At 44.4% G+C, this 21,753-nt stretch overlaps 1 protein-coding gene across 7 annotated transcripts in view; it reads right to left on the bottom strand.

Annotated features, from left to right (window-relative positions):
- PDZD2 (PDZ domain containing 2) overlaps nt 1-21,753 on the bottom strand; it is a 144,856-nt gene that overhangs the window by 37,804 nt on the left and 85,299 nt on the right. For 5 of the 7 annotated variants that reach the window (XM_075267792.1, XM_075267809.1, XM_075267800.1 and 2 more), the window contains exons 4-12: nt 21,549-21,681; nt 19,993-20,154; nt 11,057-11,171; nt 9,795-9,940; nt 6,000-6,119; nt 4,595-4,709; nt 1,787-1,860; nt 966-1,185; nt 738-855 (exon numbers count right to left, since the gene is read on the bottom strand). In XM_075267792.1, coding sequence (XP_075123893.1) covers nt 738-855; nt 966-1,185; nt 1,787-1,860; nt 4,595-4,709; nt 6,000-6,119; nt 9,795-9,940; nt 11,057-11,171; nt 19,993-20,154; nt 21,549-21,681 — 1,203 coding nt within the window. The remainder of the gene's footprint in view (nt 1-737; nt 856-965; nt 1,186-1,786; nt 1,861-4,594; nt 4,710-5,999; nt 6,120-9,794; nt 9,941-11,056; nt 11,172-19,992; nt 20,155-21,548; nt 21,682-21,753) is intronic. The other 2 variants (XM_075267817.1, XM_075267826.1) reach the window with 2 other exon arrangements.

Below are 21,753 nucleotides of genomic sequence, written 5' to 3'. Positions count from 1 at the left end.
TAATTACATCATGGAAGACAGACTTGCACATCCTCAGTGAGCGCCCTCTATTGGGCTGCATGACTGAGGCACTGACTTCCTAATTACATCATGGAAGACAGATTTGCATATTCTTCCCATGTTCACTTCAAAATAGCATGGTATGAACAAGTGACAATCACTGTAAACCTCGTCCACCTCGTCTATTGATCCCTTTTTTAAGCCATTGCAGGCTATCCTCGGTTAGGTTTTCTTTACTAGGGTCACAGACAAGAAGTTCCTATATCCCTGTTGCTGAGATCACTACTTCTTTTGTTGACATTTATATACATATGTATGACCTTACATCATAAGATCAGTATTGCAGAACGTGCAACCAAGTCTGAAGAGCCCAAAGACATGCATCATCTGATCGGCGCTGTCACCCTGAACATTTTGGTGCTTTCTGTATCTAAATCCGTTCAGCCGTTCCAAAGATATAAGCCCTTAACACAGCATGACATAAAGCACACAGAGACTCCGCCCCCAGGGAAACCACAATGTTACCGCCCACTCAGCTAGTAGACCCTAATTTATATCAATACTAAAAGGGCTTATATCTTTGGAATGGCTGAACAGATTTGAATAAACAAAACACCAAAATGCTCGGGGTGACAGCGCCAATCAGATAAGGTAGGTCATTGGACTTTTTAGGTCTGGTGACTGGTCTGCTTTAATACTTCACAAACTAAAAAGTAAAGCTATTAAAAATCCCTTACCTCAGTCTTCCATCCATCTTGGCAACAGACCCTGGGGCTAAGCTGTGAATATAAATCCCTGGAGAGCTGTTTTCTAGGGTAAGGCAGCAGACACCGATACCTAACCCAACACCTGGCTCTGCAACAAGGACAAAGCCACAGGATATAGCGAGCCATGTGTACAGGACACTATAGCAGTAAAAGCTACCATATGAAAAAAGCCGTATAGTTCATTATCCTTATTATTACCTTTGTTAAGAGTCACTTCCATAACCACCCTGTCTTTGGGACCGGGACCTTTACGAGAGGCAGAGTCCCCATCTTCTGAGCCACCCACAGACACCCCAATGCTGATATTGGAGTTTGGAGAGCTGGAGCGACTCATCAATATCGGGGTCGCACATGGCGTGAGGCTGGGACTGCGGAGCCTGGTACGTACGGTTAATGTTACTACACCTTTCCTGAGTTGCTAGGAAAAAGAAAAAATAATATTTTTAATATTTTATAGATTTTTTGGAGAATCCATCAAATCTATATCCTATATATTAAGTAGAATAGAGCATAGGTCCTTCATGGAAGGCCGCCATAGGCCCAGGCCTATAATGCCTGAACATAAGCCATCCATGACTATGAGACTTGGCAAAAACTAACATGATCCAGTCTGGATCATATATTTGCACTTGATATACACCGTGCATCTGTATTGTGTATTCAGGATGTCAGGACCGCTGTATACAAGACATTAGAACCGCACTGAGTGTTTTTCCGTACCCTTTTTACATATGGAGAAGGCGATTAAACATGACTATTGTTGACTTTACTAAGCCGCTATCTGGAGTCCTGAAGAAATGGCTATACTCTATCATGTGCAGAGGGCGGCGTGTTCTCCGTCACTATAATCGCCTCAAACTTCGTATCAATGTGACATATCCGGCAGAAAGCTGAAGGGCGGAAAACGGTCGAGATAAACTCTATTACTACACAAAGGACCACGGCAGACGGCAGGGCAGGACCCAGACACAGGGGCCCCCGTCCTATGTAGGTTCACACTGTACTGCGTTGTACTGTACCTTAAAAGTGTGAATAGCCTCTTGGTGCGTCATCCCCTGTAGCGACTCTCCGTTCACTTCCAGGATCTCATCTCCTGTACAATAATAATAATAAGAAGAAGGTAAGACAAAATAATGTACAGCACAGTCATGTCCACAGGCAGAAATACACTGTGCTCCATGAAAGAGTTTTCTGAGCATGGGAGGGGGAGGAGCATCATCTATTGTCAGCAGTGGATGTAATGAGGGGTCAGTGGTGTTATCTATAGAGGTGTTTTCTTCAATTGTCATCCTGTCTTTGATGTAATTGAAGTAACTGCTGAAAAGAAACCCTCCCACAGAATTGTTAAGTGTCAGTCTACTATTAGGCTTAGTGGCTAGAGTTAAAATTGCAGGACTTATTTTTAAATTATAGGTGGAAAATCAAGATTACATTAAAAAAAATATGCATACGAGTTGCAGCATGGCCATATGACCAATAGGCATGATGCCACTTCCTGAGAAGAAAGCAGCCATGTTTTTGAAGTCCTGCACAATCCCTTTAAGGATAATATAATGTCCTGACCCCAGAAAATCCCTTTAACATGCAAAAAAAAAAAAAAATAAATCCAGGTTCAACACTACTACATGTGCAGATACAACATGGGGGATTTATTAAACCTTCTTTGTCACTTTTCCAGGTCTAATTTACATAATAATTTGCAGATTTTCTCCATAATTGCCAATGGTCCTGGAATGTCCGGGAGGTCCCAAAAAAAGAGGAATGATGACCTGGAGTCCTGGAACTTGCCCTGCAGTGGGCAAAGCTCCCAGAATTAGGGGCATGCATCCACATCCACCAGGCTCTGTTATTTTATATGGGACATGGGCAATATATGTGCTGACCATGACCCAAAAAAATGGGTGTGAACTGCATATCTGGATGCCCATGTCACAAAAAGACTTGAGCCTGCAATAGGGGCTGTACATGGTGTTCTCCTGGACAGTCCCACCCAAATTTGGGCAAGTAGGCCGCCTGAGAACAAGGGGCGGAATTTACCAGGATTAAATCAGGCCAAAAATGTAATCATTATTTATATGGGGGACCTTACCTACCCATCCATCAAATCTGGACCCGCTGCAGCCAGCAAAGTTGGCTCACCAAAAAAAGAGGGTCGTCCCTGTGATCCTCCCCATTAAGTGACCCCATATATTCTGCACTGTACAGTCGTCGGCCCTCTCAATTACTGACGAATTGGACGCAAATGACTAAATTGCTTAGCGTGAGCAATAAAGTACCAGGGTTTGCGAGAACAGTAAATGTCTCTTATCTAGGTCACATGCCGAATGCTGAAGGGCTGCACGATATGACAAAAAATTAAGCATTTGCCTCTCTGATGAGATGAGGAAGGACGGATGAACATGGAGTCCTCGGCTGGAATAAATACAGGAATTATGTAGGTCAGGAACTACTAGCCGCATGGCTCAAAACACTGCAACAGGGCAAAGCCTGGCTGGATTTACTGGAGCAGACTAGTAGGACAGAGAACTTCGGGGCATTCACCCATAGGTCACCCAAACATCATCCCAATGATCAGTCTCAATTTTAGGAAACACTTGGAATTGGTTAAAATGTGCCACCCCTATACTAGGTACCATTTATAATACTGGTAGACAGCTCCATCCACTGTGTAGTGGCCAGATCTGGTAACTGCAGGTCAGCAGACATTCACATGCAACTCCAGGCAATAAGGCTACTTGTATTAATGGGTGGGGGCGCTGGACCTCCACCAATCTGAAACTGATGAACTATTCAATACAAAATTCGGTCTCCAGTCAAGATCACATTTATTCTGTGGAATAGGAGGAAATGGCCTCACTTTAAGAGCCACCCCAGAAAGCAAAAGGGGAAACATTTCTTAGATTTGATGTGAAATTCACTACAAAAATCCACTCGTATACTTGTGTAATAAGTACAACACCCATTTTATTTGATTTATTTTGCTGTTGTGTTGGGGAGTGAGTGATGAACTTTTTCTGATAACCTATCTAACTTGCTTTTTAATAGAAAACAGGCTGTAACATTCTCCTTCGCAGCCATCTATCTGAGTTGTTACTAGGGAATTCCATACACAGTTGTATTGTGTGTATGCAGAGCTGAAGAATTTACCAAAGAGGGAGAATGGTCACGTCCAATGGCTGCATCTCCGGTTATATACCACCTAGAGAAATAGTCCTCATATCATAAGAAAGCTGAGATTCTGCCAAGTCTGAAGTATTAGCTATATCAGAACCTGAGATATCACTAGTTAAACCCTCAGTTGGGAATATAAAATCACATTCCTGACTGTGTTATTAACTAGTGATATCTCAGGTTCTGATATAGCTAAAACCTCAGTCTTGGCAGAATCTCAGCTTTCTTATGATGTGAGAACCATTTCTCTAGGTGGTATATAACTGGAGATACAGCCATTTGAAGTGACCATTTGCCCCTTTAGTAACTGCTTCGGCTCTGTGCGTACAACTATACTCAATGTAGTACATAGAGTCTCTCTGGCATTGCTTAGTTACAGCATTGCTAATGGGAACTTTAAAGCCTGTTTTATATTAATAGGCAGTTAGATAGGTTATATTACAAAAATGTTCCTCACACAACTCCTGACACAATAGCAATAAAATGACATAAAATTGGAGTTACATTTTCAGGGTTTTTCACTGTGGATTAGACCAAGTAGGCTAAAAGTATGACATGTCTAGTGCACACTGCCATGTCCATACTGAAAAGCCATACCCCCTGACTGGACAAAGCACCTTCCCCCATCTCCCCCATTGGCCCCATTCACACCATACCTTCTTTAAGTCTCCCGTCAGCAGCTGAAGCTCCATTTGGAAATATTGTTTTCACGAAGATCCCCATGCGACCTCTAGCTGAGTCCTGACCCCCGACAATACTGAACCCAAGACCCTGGTCATAAGCAGAGAGTCATTAGTAAATGTCCTCAGTTTTATATGATAAAGAGAATAGAACAGAAGAAGAATCGGGGAGCGGCACTCAGCTCCCCATCACATAGTTATCTCTAGGATGTGCCATCACTTTATTATTGGTGCTGGTAGCAGGACAGAGAGGCAACTATGGTTTCATCCCCTCCACTAACTTTAGCTCTCGGCAGTTTTTAATAGACCCCACTCCACTGATTGTGGCGTAGTTGGAATTTTTTTCTCTAGCACCCGCCATTCCTGAGCAATCAGTGCAGTTAGTTTTGGTGCCTCATATACTATTTAGGCTCTGTACTATTGAGTGGGAGGTGTCAGACAGGAGATGGCAGGGGGCGTGATTTTCAGCTTTCTGACACTGTCCAATAAGAGATAGAGAATATCAGAGGTCAGAGTTCCGGGTCACGCCCCTTGTTTGCTCTGGCCCCCTCGCCAGTACAGAGCCTAAATGGTGTATTGGCACCGACGCTAACTGTCCGATTGCTCAGGAACGGTGGAGGATAGAGAAAAAATTCCAACTGTGCCAGAATCAGTAGAAAAAGTTCTATTAAAATATGCAGAGAACTGGAGCTGGTAATAACTTCTTCTTAAATGGTCCATAGAGATGATAAAATTCCTTTTCAAGTGCTACAAGGTCCCATAGACTGCATGGGCCTCTGTGCAAGTGAAGAGGTGTACAGTGATTTTTTTTTTACTATATTACTGACACTATTTGACCAAAGCCCCCTTCCTCAGATAAAGGATAGAGGGTGGGATATGTTGGAGGGAGTCCTGGCGCTCCAGACTATTGACTACACGGGCTCAGATATTTTGAATGGAGTCCCTGACTTATACACCCTAGTGATAAATGTGCACAAATTCCTACTGTAAAATCTCCAAATGCTTTAAATGACAAAGATTTTTTTTATTAACCACAACCAGATGCCATTACTCGTAATCTCTTGCTATTTCAGTGACAATAGTACATCTCTAAGCGGGGTCATGCCGCGCTATAAATAACATCAGCGCCATTTTTGACCAAAACTTCTTGGAAAGCTTGGCCGAGTGTCACAGTCATTAAGGGGTCAGGGATTATGAGATTTATCTTAAAGGCACGGTAGCGAAAGCTCTTTGTTCATAAGTAATGGGAGAAAGATAAATCCTAGGCGGCAGCTCCAGACGCGGGCCGACCGGCCTCCTGATCTCAGGGACGTGGAGGTTCCATTATAAATGTATGATATTATATGGCAGATAAGAAAGCCGTTCCCACAGGAGGGATTACCTTCCCCTGTCCTTTCATTAAGACGATATTAGAGATGATAGATGGCTGAGCGAGTCTCCAGGGGGACTCCACCTGCGCCGTGCTTAAAGATCTCGCCGTCTTCTTGACAATCGCATATTCCTGGTAAGAAAAAATAAAGAGTCAATTAAAATATGTATGTATTGTACAATATGTATTGACTATGACCACACAGTATCCATATTGTGGCCCCAGTGCCCCCATGTTGTAGTTTTACAGTCTAATAGATCCTGCAAACCAAAATGTTCGGCAATAAAGAAGTCCTCGATTCTCAGCCCCACAGCTCCTTTGCCACCATTTTGCAGATGCCCCACTAGGCCCACTGTATCCTGACCTTCAATCAGGGGTGTAGCTATATATTTGCTACTGTGCCCTGGACCCTGAGGGGTCCCCAAAGGTTCCTCTGCTACATAAAATATTCCCAGGTAGGCAGGGGCCACATTACAGATTCTGCAATGGGGCCCAAGAGCTTAAAGTTATACCTCTGCCCCAATGAGGACTCTTCAACATGGACATTGTGTGACCTCAGTGGTGTCTATGTCCAAATCGAGACGTCAGCGCAAGAGAGTAGGACCCAGTGAACTTGGGAAGAGATGGCAATTGGTAATTCACACCACTTTGGTAAAACTTTTAGGGTATGTTTAGATTTTGGAGAAGAATTTGAGGTGGTCTTCTGCCTCAAAATCCTCTCCAAAAACCACCAAAACCACAATGAGTCTTGTGTTTCTAGCCCAGGTTTTCCCACGTAACTAGTCACATATACAGTGGGGTTTATTGAACATGAGGCCTCATGGCGCAGTTTCCACCATAAAAAATGTGGCACAGTCGAGCAGGTGGTTTTTTTTCAGTGAGATGTAAGGGTTAGTGCACACAGAGTTTTTTGGCGCTGATTTTGACGCTGAATCCACCTCAAAATCAGCCTCCAAAAAAAGCCCCCAATAGAACTCTACTGGGAGGCTTTTTTTGGAGTCTGATTTTGAGGCGGATTCAGCGTCAAAATCAGCGCCAAAAAACTCTGTGTGCACTCACCCTAACTTGGCAAATCCTGGGTCCCAATAGAAAACAGTATTGGGACCCACTAATGTGAGGGAATATTATGGCCCAATGTAGGAGTAACTTTTTGGCACGAAACAGCCTAAAATTCCTCTCCAAAATCTGCTGTGTGAACACGCCTTTAAAGGGATCCTACCATTAAAACACAATTTTTTGTGACTAACACATAGGAATAGCTTTCTCCACACCACCGTTCTCTTTATCCCGGTTTTCGTCGGTATGCAAATGGTTCTCTTGCAGCACTGGGGGCGTCGCCAATGCTGCGAGAGAACTCTCCAGTGCCGCCTCCATCTCCAACGGGCTCTTCACGTGTCTTGTTCTGGCGCTGGTGGTCAAACTTCTAGGCCTCGGGCCTCAGCTGGAGCTGACTGCGCAAGCCCACAGGCCACAAGTAAATGGCTGCTTACTTACTGTGTAAGCGGCCATTTTCTTGTGGCTGTGGGCATTCGCAGTCTGCTCTGCCCCAGGCCTAGAAGTTTGACCATCAGCGCCGGAAGAAGACGTGTGAAGAGGCCGATCCTGAAGAAGATGGAAGCGGCTCTGGAGAGTTCTCTCACAGTATTGGGGACGCCCCCAGTGCTGTTTGAGCGCTGGGTCCCGCCCCCAGTGCTACGAGAGAACTCATTTGCATACCGATGAAAACTCGGATTTATACTGAACGGCGGCGTGGAGAAGACATCTAAAGGTAGGAGAAGAATAGCCCTTCTTAAGGCTATTCCTACGTGTAAGTCACAAAAAATTGTGTTTTAATGATAGGATCCCTTTAAGGGCTGGGCAACCTTTTAATGGATTGTCAGCTTTCATGGACATCAAGGTGGCTAAGTTATGCAGTAATATCAGAATAGGACACGTATCGGCTAAAAATATACACTTTCCTTTTGGAAATTTTGAGCAAATATCAACGATATTTATGGGATTTGCATTTCCAAAATTGTACTTGGCAATTCTGGAAAATCGCGAGCATCATCTAATCTAATGACTTCTGATATTTTCTATAACTACACGTACAAGAAAACATTTCTAAAAGTAACACAGGGCAAAAACATTACGATATAATAAAGGTGACCCAAGGCACCATCCATGGCACCAGTGTGGTCGTGGTCTCACTAACAGCTAAAGGTTAAAAGGGTAAATTTTATTGTCCCACATGGCGTAGCCACCAAAATTTGGGGTGAACGGGGCCATAGTTTTAATAAGCTTTTTGCACCCTGTATTAGATTTTAGAAGTGTGTCTAAATTCTTCAATAAAACATACAACTTACATCGACATGGTCAGGATGGTAAAAAGGAGGCAAAAGTCCGAGATATAAAAGATTGTTAAAATAAAAATACAACAAGACACATATTGGAATTCGGTCTATACTAAGGTCAGGCTCATGCCTGCGCTGGGCTCTCCGTTTTTCAGGTACGCCGGAAGACCTGAACAAAGGAGAGACAGACTGCTAAAACAATGGTAACCTGCAAACACCGTCAGACCCCATTGACTATAATGGGGTCTGCCGCCAACAACGCGCTCATTATATAGAGTCCCAGCGAGCTACTGAGATGCCGGAACAATCCCAGGCAAACGCGTTCAGCGGCACGACAGCTTGACAGCTGTCGAAACGCCGGAGCAAGCGGATCATCAACACCAACAACACGCTCATTATACGGTGTTTCAGTGAGCTGCTGAGATGCCAGAACAATCACAGGCACAGTGCGAGGAACAAGTTCAGCAGCAGGACAGATTGAGAGCTGTCGAAATGCCGGAGCAGGCAAACTATCGATGGCAGCAATTTTCTGAATATAGGCAGATCATTGACTCCAACAACCCACAGACGAAGTCACGGGCAGAGGCTAGTTGTCATATAAATATTTTTTCCAGAAACAAAGTTAAGAAACTTTGCAACATATAATATTGAAGAAAAATGCTCCGTTTTCCACTTTCCTAACCTCCTGCACTGTGCACTCACTCTCATTTCACTGCTAAAATCCGTCTTGAGTAACTAGATGGACTGATAGTTCACTGAGGGTTAGGGTTATGTGTCTGCTATAGAAGTCTATGGAAAGGAGCTTTCGTAGGGACACCTGAAGGGAGTGAGAAACAGCTGCTGCTTCTACTACCTACCCCAGAGCTGAATTCACAGATATACTGGTCAGTACTGCTATATAATGGCCCTAATGCTGCTGCTGCGGCTTTTGTGGGTAAGCTACAGAGAGATTGTGGAGCAGGATCTTCTCTACTCTACACTGGAGCTCAGGGAAAACTGCTTAAAAGAAGACTGATGAAAAATGAAGAATACAAGTCAAATAATTGACAGAAATTACCATAAATACTGGCTGAACCTGCTAGGGTCGACTGATGTGTATGGTGAACTTCTGATAGCAGATTGGGTATGTTGGAGTGCAATAGGTCTGATCCGTTAATCAAGACAGAAGAGAGATCGTCTGCCATGGATTTTTCTGGTCCAATACTATTAGGAGCCAATCACACAGAGGTATTTGAGGCGGTCTTCTGCTTCAAATACCTCTCCAAATACTGGCCCTGTGGAACCAGTGGCCTAAGCCTAAGTAAAGCTTTGACTTTCCACCACAGATTTGCTCACCAATTACCCTCAGGTACAATGGGGCTAAATCAACACTTGCCTTGTACAGTACCTGGAACATATACTACTATATATCACTGACGGGCAGGAAGTTTGTGTTTCCATCGCAGATGAGCATACTATACCATGGACTTCTAACCTGTCTGGATCCAGTGTCCAGCTGCTGGGGTAAGGAATGCTTCCGACCTCCACGCAGAATCTTGTCTCCTTTATCCATATATGAATCTCCATTACCCACCGCCAGTTCATCATCTTCACCCACTGACTCCAGGCGACTGCCGCTTCCTGCAATATACAGATGCAAAAAGTGTCATCTACTGTGTTCATTACTGAGAATGGTAATGCTGGGGTTTCCAAAAAGACAAAATACGACTTGTCAACAACTTCTGTGTCATTAGAAAAATGACTTTTTTTAAATCCAGTTTTATATTAAAAACGTTTAGAAAGTATTTTTTCCATGTTTTTTTTAAAGTTATGACTCTGGCCACTAAGCCAAATAATACACTGAGACTTCCTGTTTTCTGTAGATTTCTTTTCAGCATTACCTTACCTATGATAACATTGATGACAACTATCATGTATATATAGATAAGAGACAGAACCTATCAGTCACAATAGATGATTTCACATTCTATCTGTTCCCCTCTCTACACACGTCATGGCCCATACCCAGAATAGTGAATTGGGTCTGCTCCAGAGCATTGGGTCTATGACCCATGTTGGAATGCAAGATTTTGAGGATTTACTTAAAATATAGACAGTCAGTCATTTGAAAAATTAAAAACATCGTCACCAAAAACTCTTAAAAAAATATGTTTAACATAAGAATGTGATTGAAACAATAGGTCATTTCCTAGTATAACAGTTCCTTTAAATTCAGAGTTTTGTTTTTCCTGCAACCTAAGATTTAGTTTTTGCTTTTGCTGCTGCTTCTTGGCATTGAGCGGCTTCTTAGATTCTTGCTAGCCGTTAAATACAAGTTATTCTCTACATATTAAACTTTAATATGTAGAGAATAACTTGTATTTAACGGCCAGCAAGAATTAAAGGGTATCTTAGGTTACATATGAAATACAGGTCATATTTTTAATACCTTTTTTTTTTTTTTTTTTTGGGGGGGGGGGGGTGTTATATACGCCACATCCTATTATGTGATACAGTCTATTTCGCCTTTGTGACATAAAAAACAAACAAAAAAAAACACCCACCCATCCATCCATCCTCTAACTCCTATCTATCCATCTATCTATCTATCCTTCTATCTATCCTTCTATCTATCCTTCTATCTATCTATCCATCTATCTATCCATCCAATATCTAACCATCCATCCATCAGTACACTACACTATATCCCGTGATGCAAACATTACTATATCCCCTGGTGTACGCCATACTATATACCTTGTGATCGACTGCGGTACTTGAGAAGACTATTTCCTAATGTAGGACTTCTGCAGGGACCCTTGGTATCGTCTACCGATGCTTCTTGTACCGGAAAGTTGTCAGTCTCAGTTACCTGGAAAGACAATGTTTAATATGATCAAAAGCCAATAAACATTATAGAATCTAACTATAATAAACTTAGAAAAAAGTGCATATACATTCAAGTAGACTTATCAAAGGGTTTTATGGGTTAAAATAGTGATTACGAACCCTTTGATATCAGATCATGGAGGACCGACACCTTTCATCAACGAGGTGTTCTCAGTGGTAGACACAAAAAAAATGGTACAGGAAGCAGACAGCGCTGTTTTCTATGTAGTGGTCAGAACAGGTACTGCAGATTAGTTCTAATTCACTTAAATGGGATCTAAGCTGCCCTGACTCGGTTTGACCACTAAATAGAGAATAGCGCTGTCTACTTCCTGCTCCATTCTGTGTATCTACCATAGAGAACAGCTCATTGATGGAAGTGTTGGGTGTCAGGCCCCTATAATCCAATATTTATTCAATATTTTTAGTCTTTAAATGGGGTTCCTCGCTGTTTTCAAGCTCTTCGGTTGATGTCAATGAATGGAAGCTTTCCCTTGACCTAGCACATACCCAGCTAATGGTTTGTTACAATGTACGAATCCCTGGACTCATACATTATAACCCCTTATAAGACAGGCCAGTCTTACCACCGTATGTATAGACTAACGCCTGGTGTATATGGAAAATAGGTAGAGTTTCCTTCATTTTCTCATTTACGTAGTGGATTGAATTTTATAGGCACCGCGATTTCTAGATTTTCAGCGCTGAAGCATATGGTCATATCTTTAAGTCAAATATTACTTGAGTTTTCCACTGGAAAAAAAAAATTGTCTAAAATTCTCACCAATTTATCTGCCTGGGAATGAGATTAATATGAGAAACGCCCTCAGACTCGTATGCGAAGATATCGACAGGTTTTTCCATATGGAGTCTGGGATCGGACCACACGGGCGAGTCAAATGAGGTTCGTCCATTCCCAACGGGTATCATTCACTTGTCAATTTATTCATTTGTAGGAGGAAAAACAGAGGAACAATACAAAGTTCTAACAAAAGATGCTCCCGAAATGTAAGCCCTTACAAATTCCGGTGGGGAATTTAAGTTTTTACTAAAAACAGATATGTTAGGAGAGGTCAATATCGATGTCCTGAGCTCAAAATAGTTACGGTATTGCCAAACCTCGTCCATAGGGTGCGCTCCAGTGACCAATGAGAAAACTGCAATGTATTTTATGTGGATCGTCACAAGAAAAAGGGAAAAAATGCCAAAAAAAAAAAAAAAATTGCTAAAAAATATTGAAAACAACATGATGGCCCCTTGTAACTCCAGACGACCATCTGTATCCCATCAGTTAGGCTTTGGCGCGGCGTCCTCCACTGGAATGAATAGTCTGTGTTTCAGGCAATGATGAAGATGATGAATGGGCGCTCATTAGAGGATTTACACCACATGTCCAGGGCCGCTCTGTGGAATATCAGGCTCTTCCGGGTGACCCTGTAGGTCTTGTTGGCGAACGTGTTAGAAAGAAACAGTTCACAGGATCCCGGAGCTTCTTTCCTGTTTTATTTTGAGCTCGTCCTGCAAATGTGCCAAGAAGCGCATTGTCCCTGGTGGTTGTCAGGATGTATCCTGGAGCGTCTCTCCCGACTCAGCCGATGATGTGAGATTTCTGTATGGTCACTGACCTGACAGCAACCATATAAATGCTTCAGTGGCCAAATGTCTCAGGCAGCTGGAAACATCACTTGGATTATTTGGTGCGACGTCTTCTAGTCGTCTGCTTTTGTGGAGAAGTGGGTGACGACCAATATTGTCACCATTATGGGTACAGCTTTCCATCATTGGGAATTGCTGTAAAAAGCTAAGGATATGTCCATATGAAGTAGATGCATCTTGTACTATCAGCCATGTCCCATTTTCTCCTCCTCCTCACTGGTTTGTGTAACTGGCTGCAGCAGGAGACTCTCCCCTCTGCCCCGTTTGCACAGTTTTTTGATTCAAGCTACAGGGCTGCACTGTGATGAGACCAAAGAAAGCTGCATCTTCTACAAATCCTTCACTAATGTAAATGAATGGCATTGCGTTGTGACCCCAAGAGTACTGAGACGGAAACTTCTATTGAGACTTCTATATTCTTGTGACGATTAGTCATAGTCGCAGGACCGTTGGGATTGTAGTGCAACATTAGTAAAGGAGCTGTATGGCCAAAGTCGTCACGTAGCCTCATCCTTTAGATAACTGGCTGCAGCAGGAGCCTCCCCCCATCCTGTGTGCAGTAGGAGCCCCCCCATCCTGTGTGCAGTAGGAGCCTCCCCCCATCCTGTGCGCAGTAGGAGCCTCCCCCCGTCCCGTGTGCAGTAGGAGCCTCCCCCCCATCCCGTGTGCAGTAGGAGCCTCCCCCCCATACTGTGTGCAGCAGGAGCCTCCCCCCATCCTGTGTTTAGTAGGAGCCCCCCCATCCTGTGTGCAGTAGGAGCCCCTCCCCATCCTGTGCGCAGTAGGAGCCTCCCCCCATCCTGTGCGCAGTAGGAGCCTCCCCCCATCCTGTGTGCAGTAGGAGCCTCCCCCCATCCTGTGTGCAGTAGGAGCCTCCCCCCCATTCTGTGTGCAGTAGGAGCCTCCCCCCATCCTGTGTGCAGTAGGAGCCTCACCCCTATACTGTGTGCAGTATGAGCCTTCCCCCTATCCTGTGTGCAGTAGGAGCCTCCCCCCATCCTGTGTGCAGTAGGAGCCTCCCCCCCATCTGCTGTGCAGTAGGAGCCTCCCCCCCCATCCTGTGTGCAGTAGGAGCCTCCCCCCCATCCGATGTGCAGTAGGAGCCTCCCCCATCCTGTGTGCAGTAGTAGCCTCCCTCCCATCCCGTGTGCAGTAGGAGCCTCCCCCCCCATCCTGTGTGCAGTAGGAGCCTCCCCCCATCCGATGTGCAGTAGGAGCCTCCCCCCCATTCTGTGTGCAGTAGGAGCCTCCCCCCCATTCTGTGTGCAGTAGGAGCCTCCCCCCATTCTGTGTGCAGTAGGACACATATCTGCCCCCTCTTCTAAATCTGATTATCTCCAGTTTACTTGTACCATTCATTTCTAGGTCTAGCATTCCTTTACATTGTTATTCAAATTGGCAGAACATCTACTCACTAACATTCTCTCATATAGGACATATCTATGGCGTATCTAATAGATTACGATGTTCCCCCAAGTATTGGTCCCTGTTCACATCATTATAGTCATATATATGTCTAGACAGACACATTGAGGGCAATGGGAGAACAAATTAAATTTCAACACACATGTACACCTGCGAAGAAGCCAGGAAAGATGCGCAGTCACTGGACAGCCAAAGCCTTGGCCCCCGCCATCACTCTTTTTATTATGGTGTCGTATTTTCCATTGGAAATTTTTACATTTTTTTTTTTCCCTTTTTTGGCCAGGTGCTAACTCTCTAGCGGCAGAGGCGACGCTTCAAAAGTGAGTCGAAACTGCCCAATTCATGGGAAAGTCAATGAAACATCTGTTCCAGCTGAGTACTTTCCCATATCGGAGCGTGCGGCACGTTTACAGAATTTGGCAGCTCCGGGATATGCTCTTATTAAAACTCCAGACGCTGTTCTTACCGTTCCCCGCCCTGCACGCATGATCTCAATTTAATAAGGCAGAACATTAGCAGTTCTGATTGAGAAGGTTGTGACAGACTTCAGGACCCTACGGCGGAGCGGCGAGACCTCGCTAATTGGCCATGATGGTACGTATACATACAAATCACTGGTGTCAGGAGGATTAGAGGGCCCCCTGTGGAGGAACATTTAATTACAGCACTAAAATGACAGATCTACTACTGAATGGTAAGAACGTTTGCCATTAAATTTCAGGTTAAATGACAAATTACGATGGGCCTGGAATTTCCATGTCTAGAGAGTGAATGCATACATTGAAATCTATTCTGCAGATGTTGGGTCAGTAAATCCCTCCCTGGCAGGATCTGTATAATACAATTCATCGGGAACTGGGCGATGAAGCCAAACTATGTGAAGGAAAGTGAATTTTAAAGGAATGTCAAAAAATTCTGCTTTATTTTTGGAATTTAAAGGAGACCTATCACCAGGTCTGAAAAGTCCAATGACATCCACCATCTGATCGGCGCTGTCACACTGAGCATTTTGGTGCTTTGTTTATCCAAATCCATTCAGCCATTGCACAAATACAAGTCCTTTTAGCACTAATGGAAAATTGAGGTCTATTGACTGAGTGGGCGTTAACACTGTATGACACATGACACAGAAGCCCCGCCCCAGAGGAACTACTGTGTTACACTAAAAGGGCTTATATTTTTGGAATCGCTGAACAAATTTGGATAAACCAAACACCAAAATGCTCCGGGTGACCATCTACAAGTATCAAGAAGAACTGATAGAAGGCAAAGGGCAAAGGTCATACCAAATATCTTCCTTCATACCTTCATTTTGACCATTAACCCTTCTAATTCTGGAAGCATTCTTACGTTGCAGCATTATTCCACACCTGCCTAAAACCTTTGCGCAGTACTGAAAAGACCAAAAAGTGAAAGAGAAACCAGATTTACGAACCAATGGGATATAAAAGGAATCTGAAACTGAGACCTCAGCAGTAATGTTGCTAGCACAAGACAATTCCCCAGGAGGTTGTCACATTCGGCTCCCTGCCCCACCATTCACTCTGTGGTCTTGGAGATGCCAAATAAAGGCCATGGCAGGCCTGGCACAGACCAAAGCAGCGATATCATCACATGGAAAGCACAAGGGGAGGACAAAGTCAAAACAATGTCAATGACTGGGGGCACAAAGGAGTTATTAATACATTGGAGTATTTTGTGGGAGCCTAAAGGGTTTATTATTACTGCGGCGGACATAAAGAGCATTTTTTACTGTATGAGGCACAAAGTGGGCATTACTGAATGTGGGGCAGAGTAGTACACCATTACTGTGGGTAATATTTCTTTGTGGTGGAGACAAGTTGTACTGTAGAAGACGGAACAAATTGGGGAAACCATTACCTTGTGGGATACAATGTGTGGGAGCACAACAGAAAAGCACCAATACTGTGGGTCAAAAATGGAGCATCATGTCTGCCTTCTATGACATAAGGAGCTGCAAGTTGTTTTTTTTTCTCTTTTTTTATGTATATAGGGATCACAATGTACTTTTTTTCCCCTATCAGTATATCTTCTGTAGAATGGGAGGAAATCCACACAAACACAGGGAGAACATACAAACTCCTTGCAGATGTTGTTCCTGGGATTCGAACCCAGGACTCCAGCACTGCAAGGCTGCAGTGCTAACCACTGAGCCACCGTGTTGCCCCAAGGAGCTGCAAGTTTTGAGCTGAGTGGGTGTCGCCGATAATGAATAGTCCCTCTCATCCCATTCCTTAAAGGAATTCTACCACTTTTTTTTTTTTGTGCTTAAGACATCGGAATAGCCTTTAGAAAGGCTATTCGTCTCTTACTACATTTTTGTAGTTCAATACAGGAGCGTACTGCGCAGGCGTCGGAGGTTGGACCGAGACAGAAGACAGAAGAGGCGGTTGTAGCTGAAGATGGAGGCGTCGCTGGAGAGAGCTCTCTGGCAGCAGTGGGGACGCCCCCATCGCTGTTTGAGCACTAAGGTCCGCCCCCACTGCTGCGAGAGAACTCATTTGCATACCGGTAAAAAACGGTATTTCTACGGAACGGCGGGCCGGAGACCACGTCTACAGGTAAGAGACGAATTGTCTTTCTAAAGGCTATTCTGACGTCTTAAGCACAAAAAAACAAAAAAAAACAAAACAAAAAAAAAAACAGTTTTAGTGGTAGAATCCCTTTAATTTAATAGCTTTGGTGCCTTTGTCTCCTCTCCCATATTCACGGCTACATCTCTAACATCTACTCAGGGATACATAACAATTAAGGTTGAGCCTATCTTGAGATTTCAGGATCGATTTTAAAATCCGATTTCCAATCATTTTCCAGCCAATTCCAATCGCGATCGTGAAATTTGCTTGATTGCCGATCGGGATCCGATCTTTCCCGATCCCTCAACCCTATTAATGATATATGCATGAGTAGGGTTGACCCGATCTTGAGATAACCTCTGATCTCGATCCCGCCAGAAAAGATTGGCATCAGAATTTCGATCGCGATCGTGAAATTTACTCGATTGCCGATCGGAATCCGATCCTGATCGCTCGACCCTAATAACAATGTGACCAGTGAACGTGAGGCCTGTGAAGTGGAGGCAGCGCTGGTCCAGAGGGATCCTGGGTGTCGGACCCCCATGGATCTTTCAAGGATCCTAAGGATAGGTCATCAATTAAAAAGTTGCAGAAAACCTGCTCCGAGGACAGAGGATTCCACAGTTGTTCAGGAGGAGGTCAGTAAGAAGCAGGGGAGAAATAAATGAAAGGCGGATCTGACTACACATTGGACATGAAGATATTTCACCTTTTATTGTAGATGCCTGTAAAATAAAATGTATCTTAAGGGGTATACATATATATTCTTATTTTCTTAATCCCTAAGAACAAATCCCAAAAGAACAGATGATAATTACTGGTTACTTTATGCATTTTTTAGTATTTTTTGTCTTTTTATGCTCATTAAAGCGTGACAACCTATTCCCCAGACACTCTCATCTGGGTTAGGAAACGTCTCCATAGGTAACAACCTACATTATACATGATCAGCAAAGAAAACATAATCCCAGCCTTAACCCATTACAGCCAGACAGCGCTTCACGTCAGCTCCACGCCAAGGACTGCAGTCTAAACATTGTCAATGGAGCAGAATGTAAAGAATTTTTAGAATATACATCAAATCACATGGAAAAAATCTTCGCTCTATTAGTAACTAATCTTATTAGTAATAATCTACCCATTTCCATCGCTTTACCATCTATCCATTCATTTTATACCTGGTCTGCATATGATATGGGCCTGTAACAAATAACAGGGGCGGTGATCGGGATTGGTAAGAGACAATGCGGACCCCATAAACAGTTATTATACTTGAGAGTCTTATCAGACCCCCGAGTATAATGATCGGAGACCCGGGAGAGGTAAGAGAACATAAAAAACACTGTTACTTACCTCTCTGGGCTCCAGACAGGTTTCGGGCCTGCTTCTGTGACTTCCCTGACGTCACATGACGGGAGCCTGCATCCCGGGTCATTTGACGCACCGGACGTCATTGAAGATGGCCGACACCGCCGAGGAGTGCAATAGAGCCAGGGATAGGTAAGTAACAGTGTTTCTTGTGTTGGTATCCCCCTCGTTCTTCGATTATTATACTCTGGGGTCTGAAAAGACCCCAGAGTATAATAATTGGTCATGGGTGTCCACAGTGGGGCATAATAGTGTATATAGGAGCCACTATGGGGGATAATACTGTGTGCAGGGGCCACTATGGGGCATAATACTGTGTGCAGGGGCCACTATGGGGCATAATACTGTGTGCAGGGGCCACTATGGGGCATAATAGTGTGTGCAGGGGCCACTATGGGACATAATACTGTGTGCAGGGGACACAATACTGTGTGCAGGAGACACTATGGACATAATACTGTGTGCAGGGGCCACTATGGGACATAATACTGTGTGCAGGGGCCACTATGGGGCATAATACTGTGTGCAGGGACCACTATGGGGCATAATACTGTGTGCAGGGACCACTATGGGGCATAATACTGTGTGCAGGGGCCACTATGGGGCATAATACTGTGTGCAGGGGCCACTATGGGGCATAATACTGTGTGCAGGGGCCACTATGGGGCATAATACTGTGTGCAGGGGCCACTATGGGACATAATACTGTATACAGGGGCCACTATGGGGCATAATACTGTGTGCAGGGGCCACTATGGGGGATAATACTGTGTGCAGGGGCCACTATGAGGCATAATACTGTGTACAGGAGCCACTATGAGGCATAATACTGTGTGCAGGGGCCACTATGGGGGATAATACTGTGTGCAGGGGCCACTATGAGGCATAATAGTGTGTGCAGGGGCCACTATGGGGCATAATACTGTGTACAGGAGCCACTATGAGGCATAATACTGTGTGCAGGGGCCACTATGGGGGATAATACTGTGTGCAGGGGCCACTATGAGGCATAATAGTGTGTGCAGGGGCCACTATGGGGCATAATACTGTGTGCAGGGGCCACTATGAGGCATAATAGTGTGTGCAGGGGCCACTATGGGGCATAATAGAGCGTGCAGGAATACGGAGGGGGGAGGGAGGTCTGTCAGGGTCTTCGGCGTTGGATGGGGAGGAGGCCCCATGTCATTCCTAGTTACACCATATTGTCATAAACCCTGCGCTCATATCTATTTTTTTCTTTCTAGTAACTTACTAAGCCTAGGCAATAAAGAAATAAAGGAGAGATCGGAGGATGTTTGTAGGATCCGACTACACAAGGAATCTTTGTAGTCTGTACCCATGGAGATGTCTAGGTCAGCATAGGATCTGTATACAAAAATGGTAGTATATGTTTAATAAAGGGTATTATGTAACAAAGACCCTACTGACAAGGAGAATAGTAACACCCAGTTGTCAATTAATTCCAGAGGGACACCATGCCAAGTATATCCGTGATATAACAATCCGCACAACCAATGTAAAATCTGCCATTAGTTCTACACAATTGGATTACTTCTACCCTCCGGTAATGGCTGCGGATTTCATCGCCGTCACATGATGCAATTCTAATCTGACAGCTTTAATTACTATAATGGAGCCCCATAAGTTATTGTCTGCCGCTAATAGTGACCTCATCTATTATTTCCTCCTAAGTGCCGCTTCTTACAACACAGGAAAGTCTGAAGGATTTATTGAACAATGCCTCATAGTGATACTTACAGCTGCCGGCGCTGCAGCAGGCACCTTGCATCCTTTCTCATCGTCCTCGTCTGGGTGCACGTTCTCCTTATTATCGGTGTGAACGTCTTGAGCGGCGCACGCGCTCACTAGGTCTGGCAGGCTGGTGGAGGGGTATTTGCAGAAATCAACGTCTGTGCCATCCTGGAGATAAAAGAAGCCATGGTGAGCAAATGCACATGGACAGGCCAGAAAAGTCTGATATGTGAAGGTCCAACCCCTGCCAATAGGCTGCAGAGGCGCCAGCGAGCCCCCTGTCCTCTTTATTGCTTACCCAGTGACAGCGCCACACATTTGACTGTGGTTGCTCCTGGTACTGAACTGGGCTATAGACTGTATTCGAGGGCTCTATGTATGACACGGAGTCTAGGTGCACAATGAAGGGTATTTTCTGGATTGCCCTGGATTTGGCAGAGAGAGATATGACTAACCCATAGAGAGACGGATTATGGCTACTCCCTGCTCGCATAGATACCACTGCTCCAATCTATTAATGGTCACACACTAGGAAACACTGACATATATTCCAATAATGTGTATTTTGGGACACCCAGTGTGTCACTACAAACTCTATACAAAATTACAGCACAGTTGAAATTTTTTTCTCTAGCCCCCGCCATACCCGAGCAATCAGTGCAGTTGGTTTTTGTGCCCTATAGGCTACTTAGGCTCTTTACTGTCAGATGGGCAGGATTCTGAACTCTCTGATACTGCCTCCTCTGATTGGACAGTGCCAGAAGCCTCAATATCCCACCCCCTTGCCTGACACCGCCCAACTGACAGTAGTGAGAGTGTACAGCCTATTGGGCACCAAAACTAACTGCACTGACTGCTTGGGAATGGCGGGGGCTAGAGAAAAAATTCCAACTATACTGGAATCAGTGGAGCAGTGAGTACTAAGGGATGAAGAGCTGGATATGGAGGAGGTGGTGAAAGCTTCTTTTTAAAGGTAACATCGTAAGTCTACCAGTAGTCTTAAATACACACACACCAAATCATTGCACCCCAAAGAGTGCTCAGTGACAAACTCTGCTCTGCTGCATCTGTCAGTCATTAGGATAGCAGTAACACACCTGCATTTGGCAGAGAGGGATATGACTAACCCATAGAGAGACGGTTTACGGCTACTCCCTGCTCGCATAGATACCACTGCTCCAATCTATTTATGGTCACACACTAGGAGACACTGACATATATTACAATAATGTGTATTCTGGGACATCCGGTGTGTCACTATAAACTCTGCACAAAATGACGGATTATTAAGCAATTACCACGCCTAAACCCGCGCCTCAAACCTAAGTGATATCATGTGGGGATCGCAAAAACTCTCTCTTCCCAGACCTGACTGACAGCAGATACAAAGTTCATCAAAATCTCTATCAGGCCTGCACGAAGCGTGTCCCAAAAACTCTCCTAATGACTCGCTCCTGGCTCTTGCTGCCTATGGCCATGACAGTACTATTAGATATATAAGTGATATATGCAGACTGTAGGTCACATGCATGATCCCTATGAGAGGAGTATATCATAGTTACCCGGCTCGCCACAACAAGTTGCACCACTCCGACTGCACCGCGCAGGATCACCACGGCCTCCTGATGTGACAGCCCCACCAGTGACTGGCCATTGATCATTAGCAGCTCATCGCCGGCCTTCAGTCGACCATCCCTGAAAAGCAGAATAATACAATATATCATACAGAACACAACATGGTCACTGCATACACATAATATATTGTGT

This window comes from Leptodactylus fuscus, chromosome 1 (assembly GCF_031893055.1).
Source record: "Leptodactylus fuscus isolate aLepFus1 chromosome 1, aLepFus1.hap2, whole genome shotgun sequence".
NCBI classification, from domain to species: Eukaryota; Metazoa; Chordata; class Amphibia; order Anura; family Leptodactylidae; genus Leptodactylus; species Leptodactylus fuscus.
Note: the sequence above shows the minus strand (reverse complement) of the source record. Positions and strands in the feature narration are given on the sequence as shown.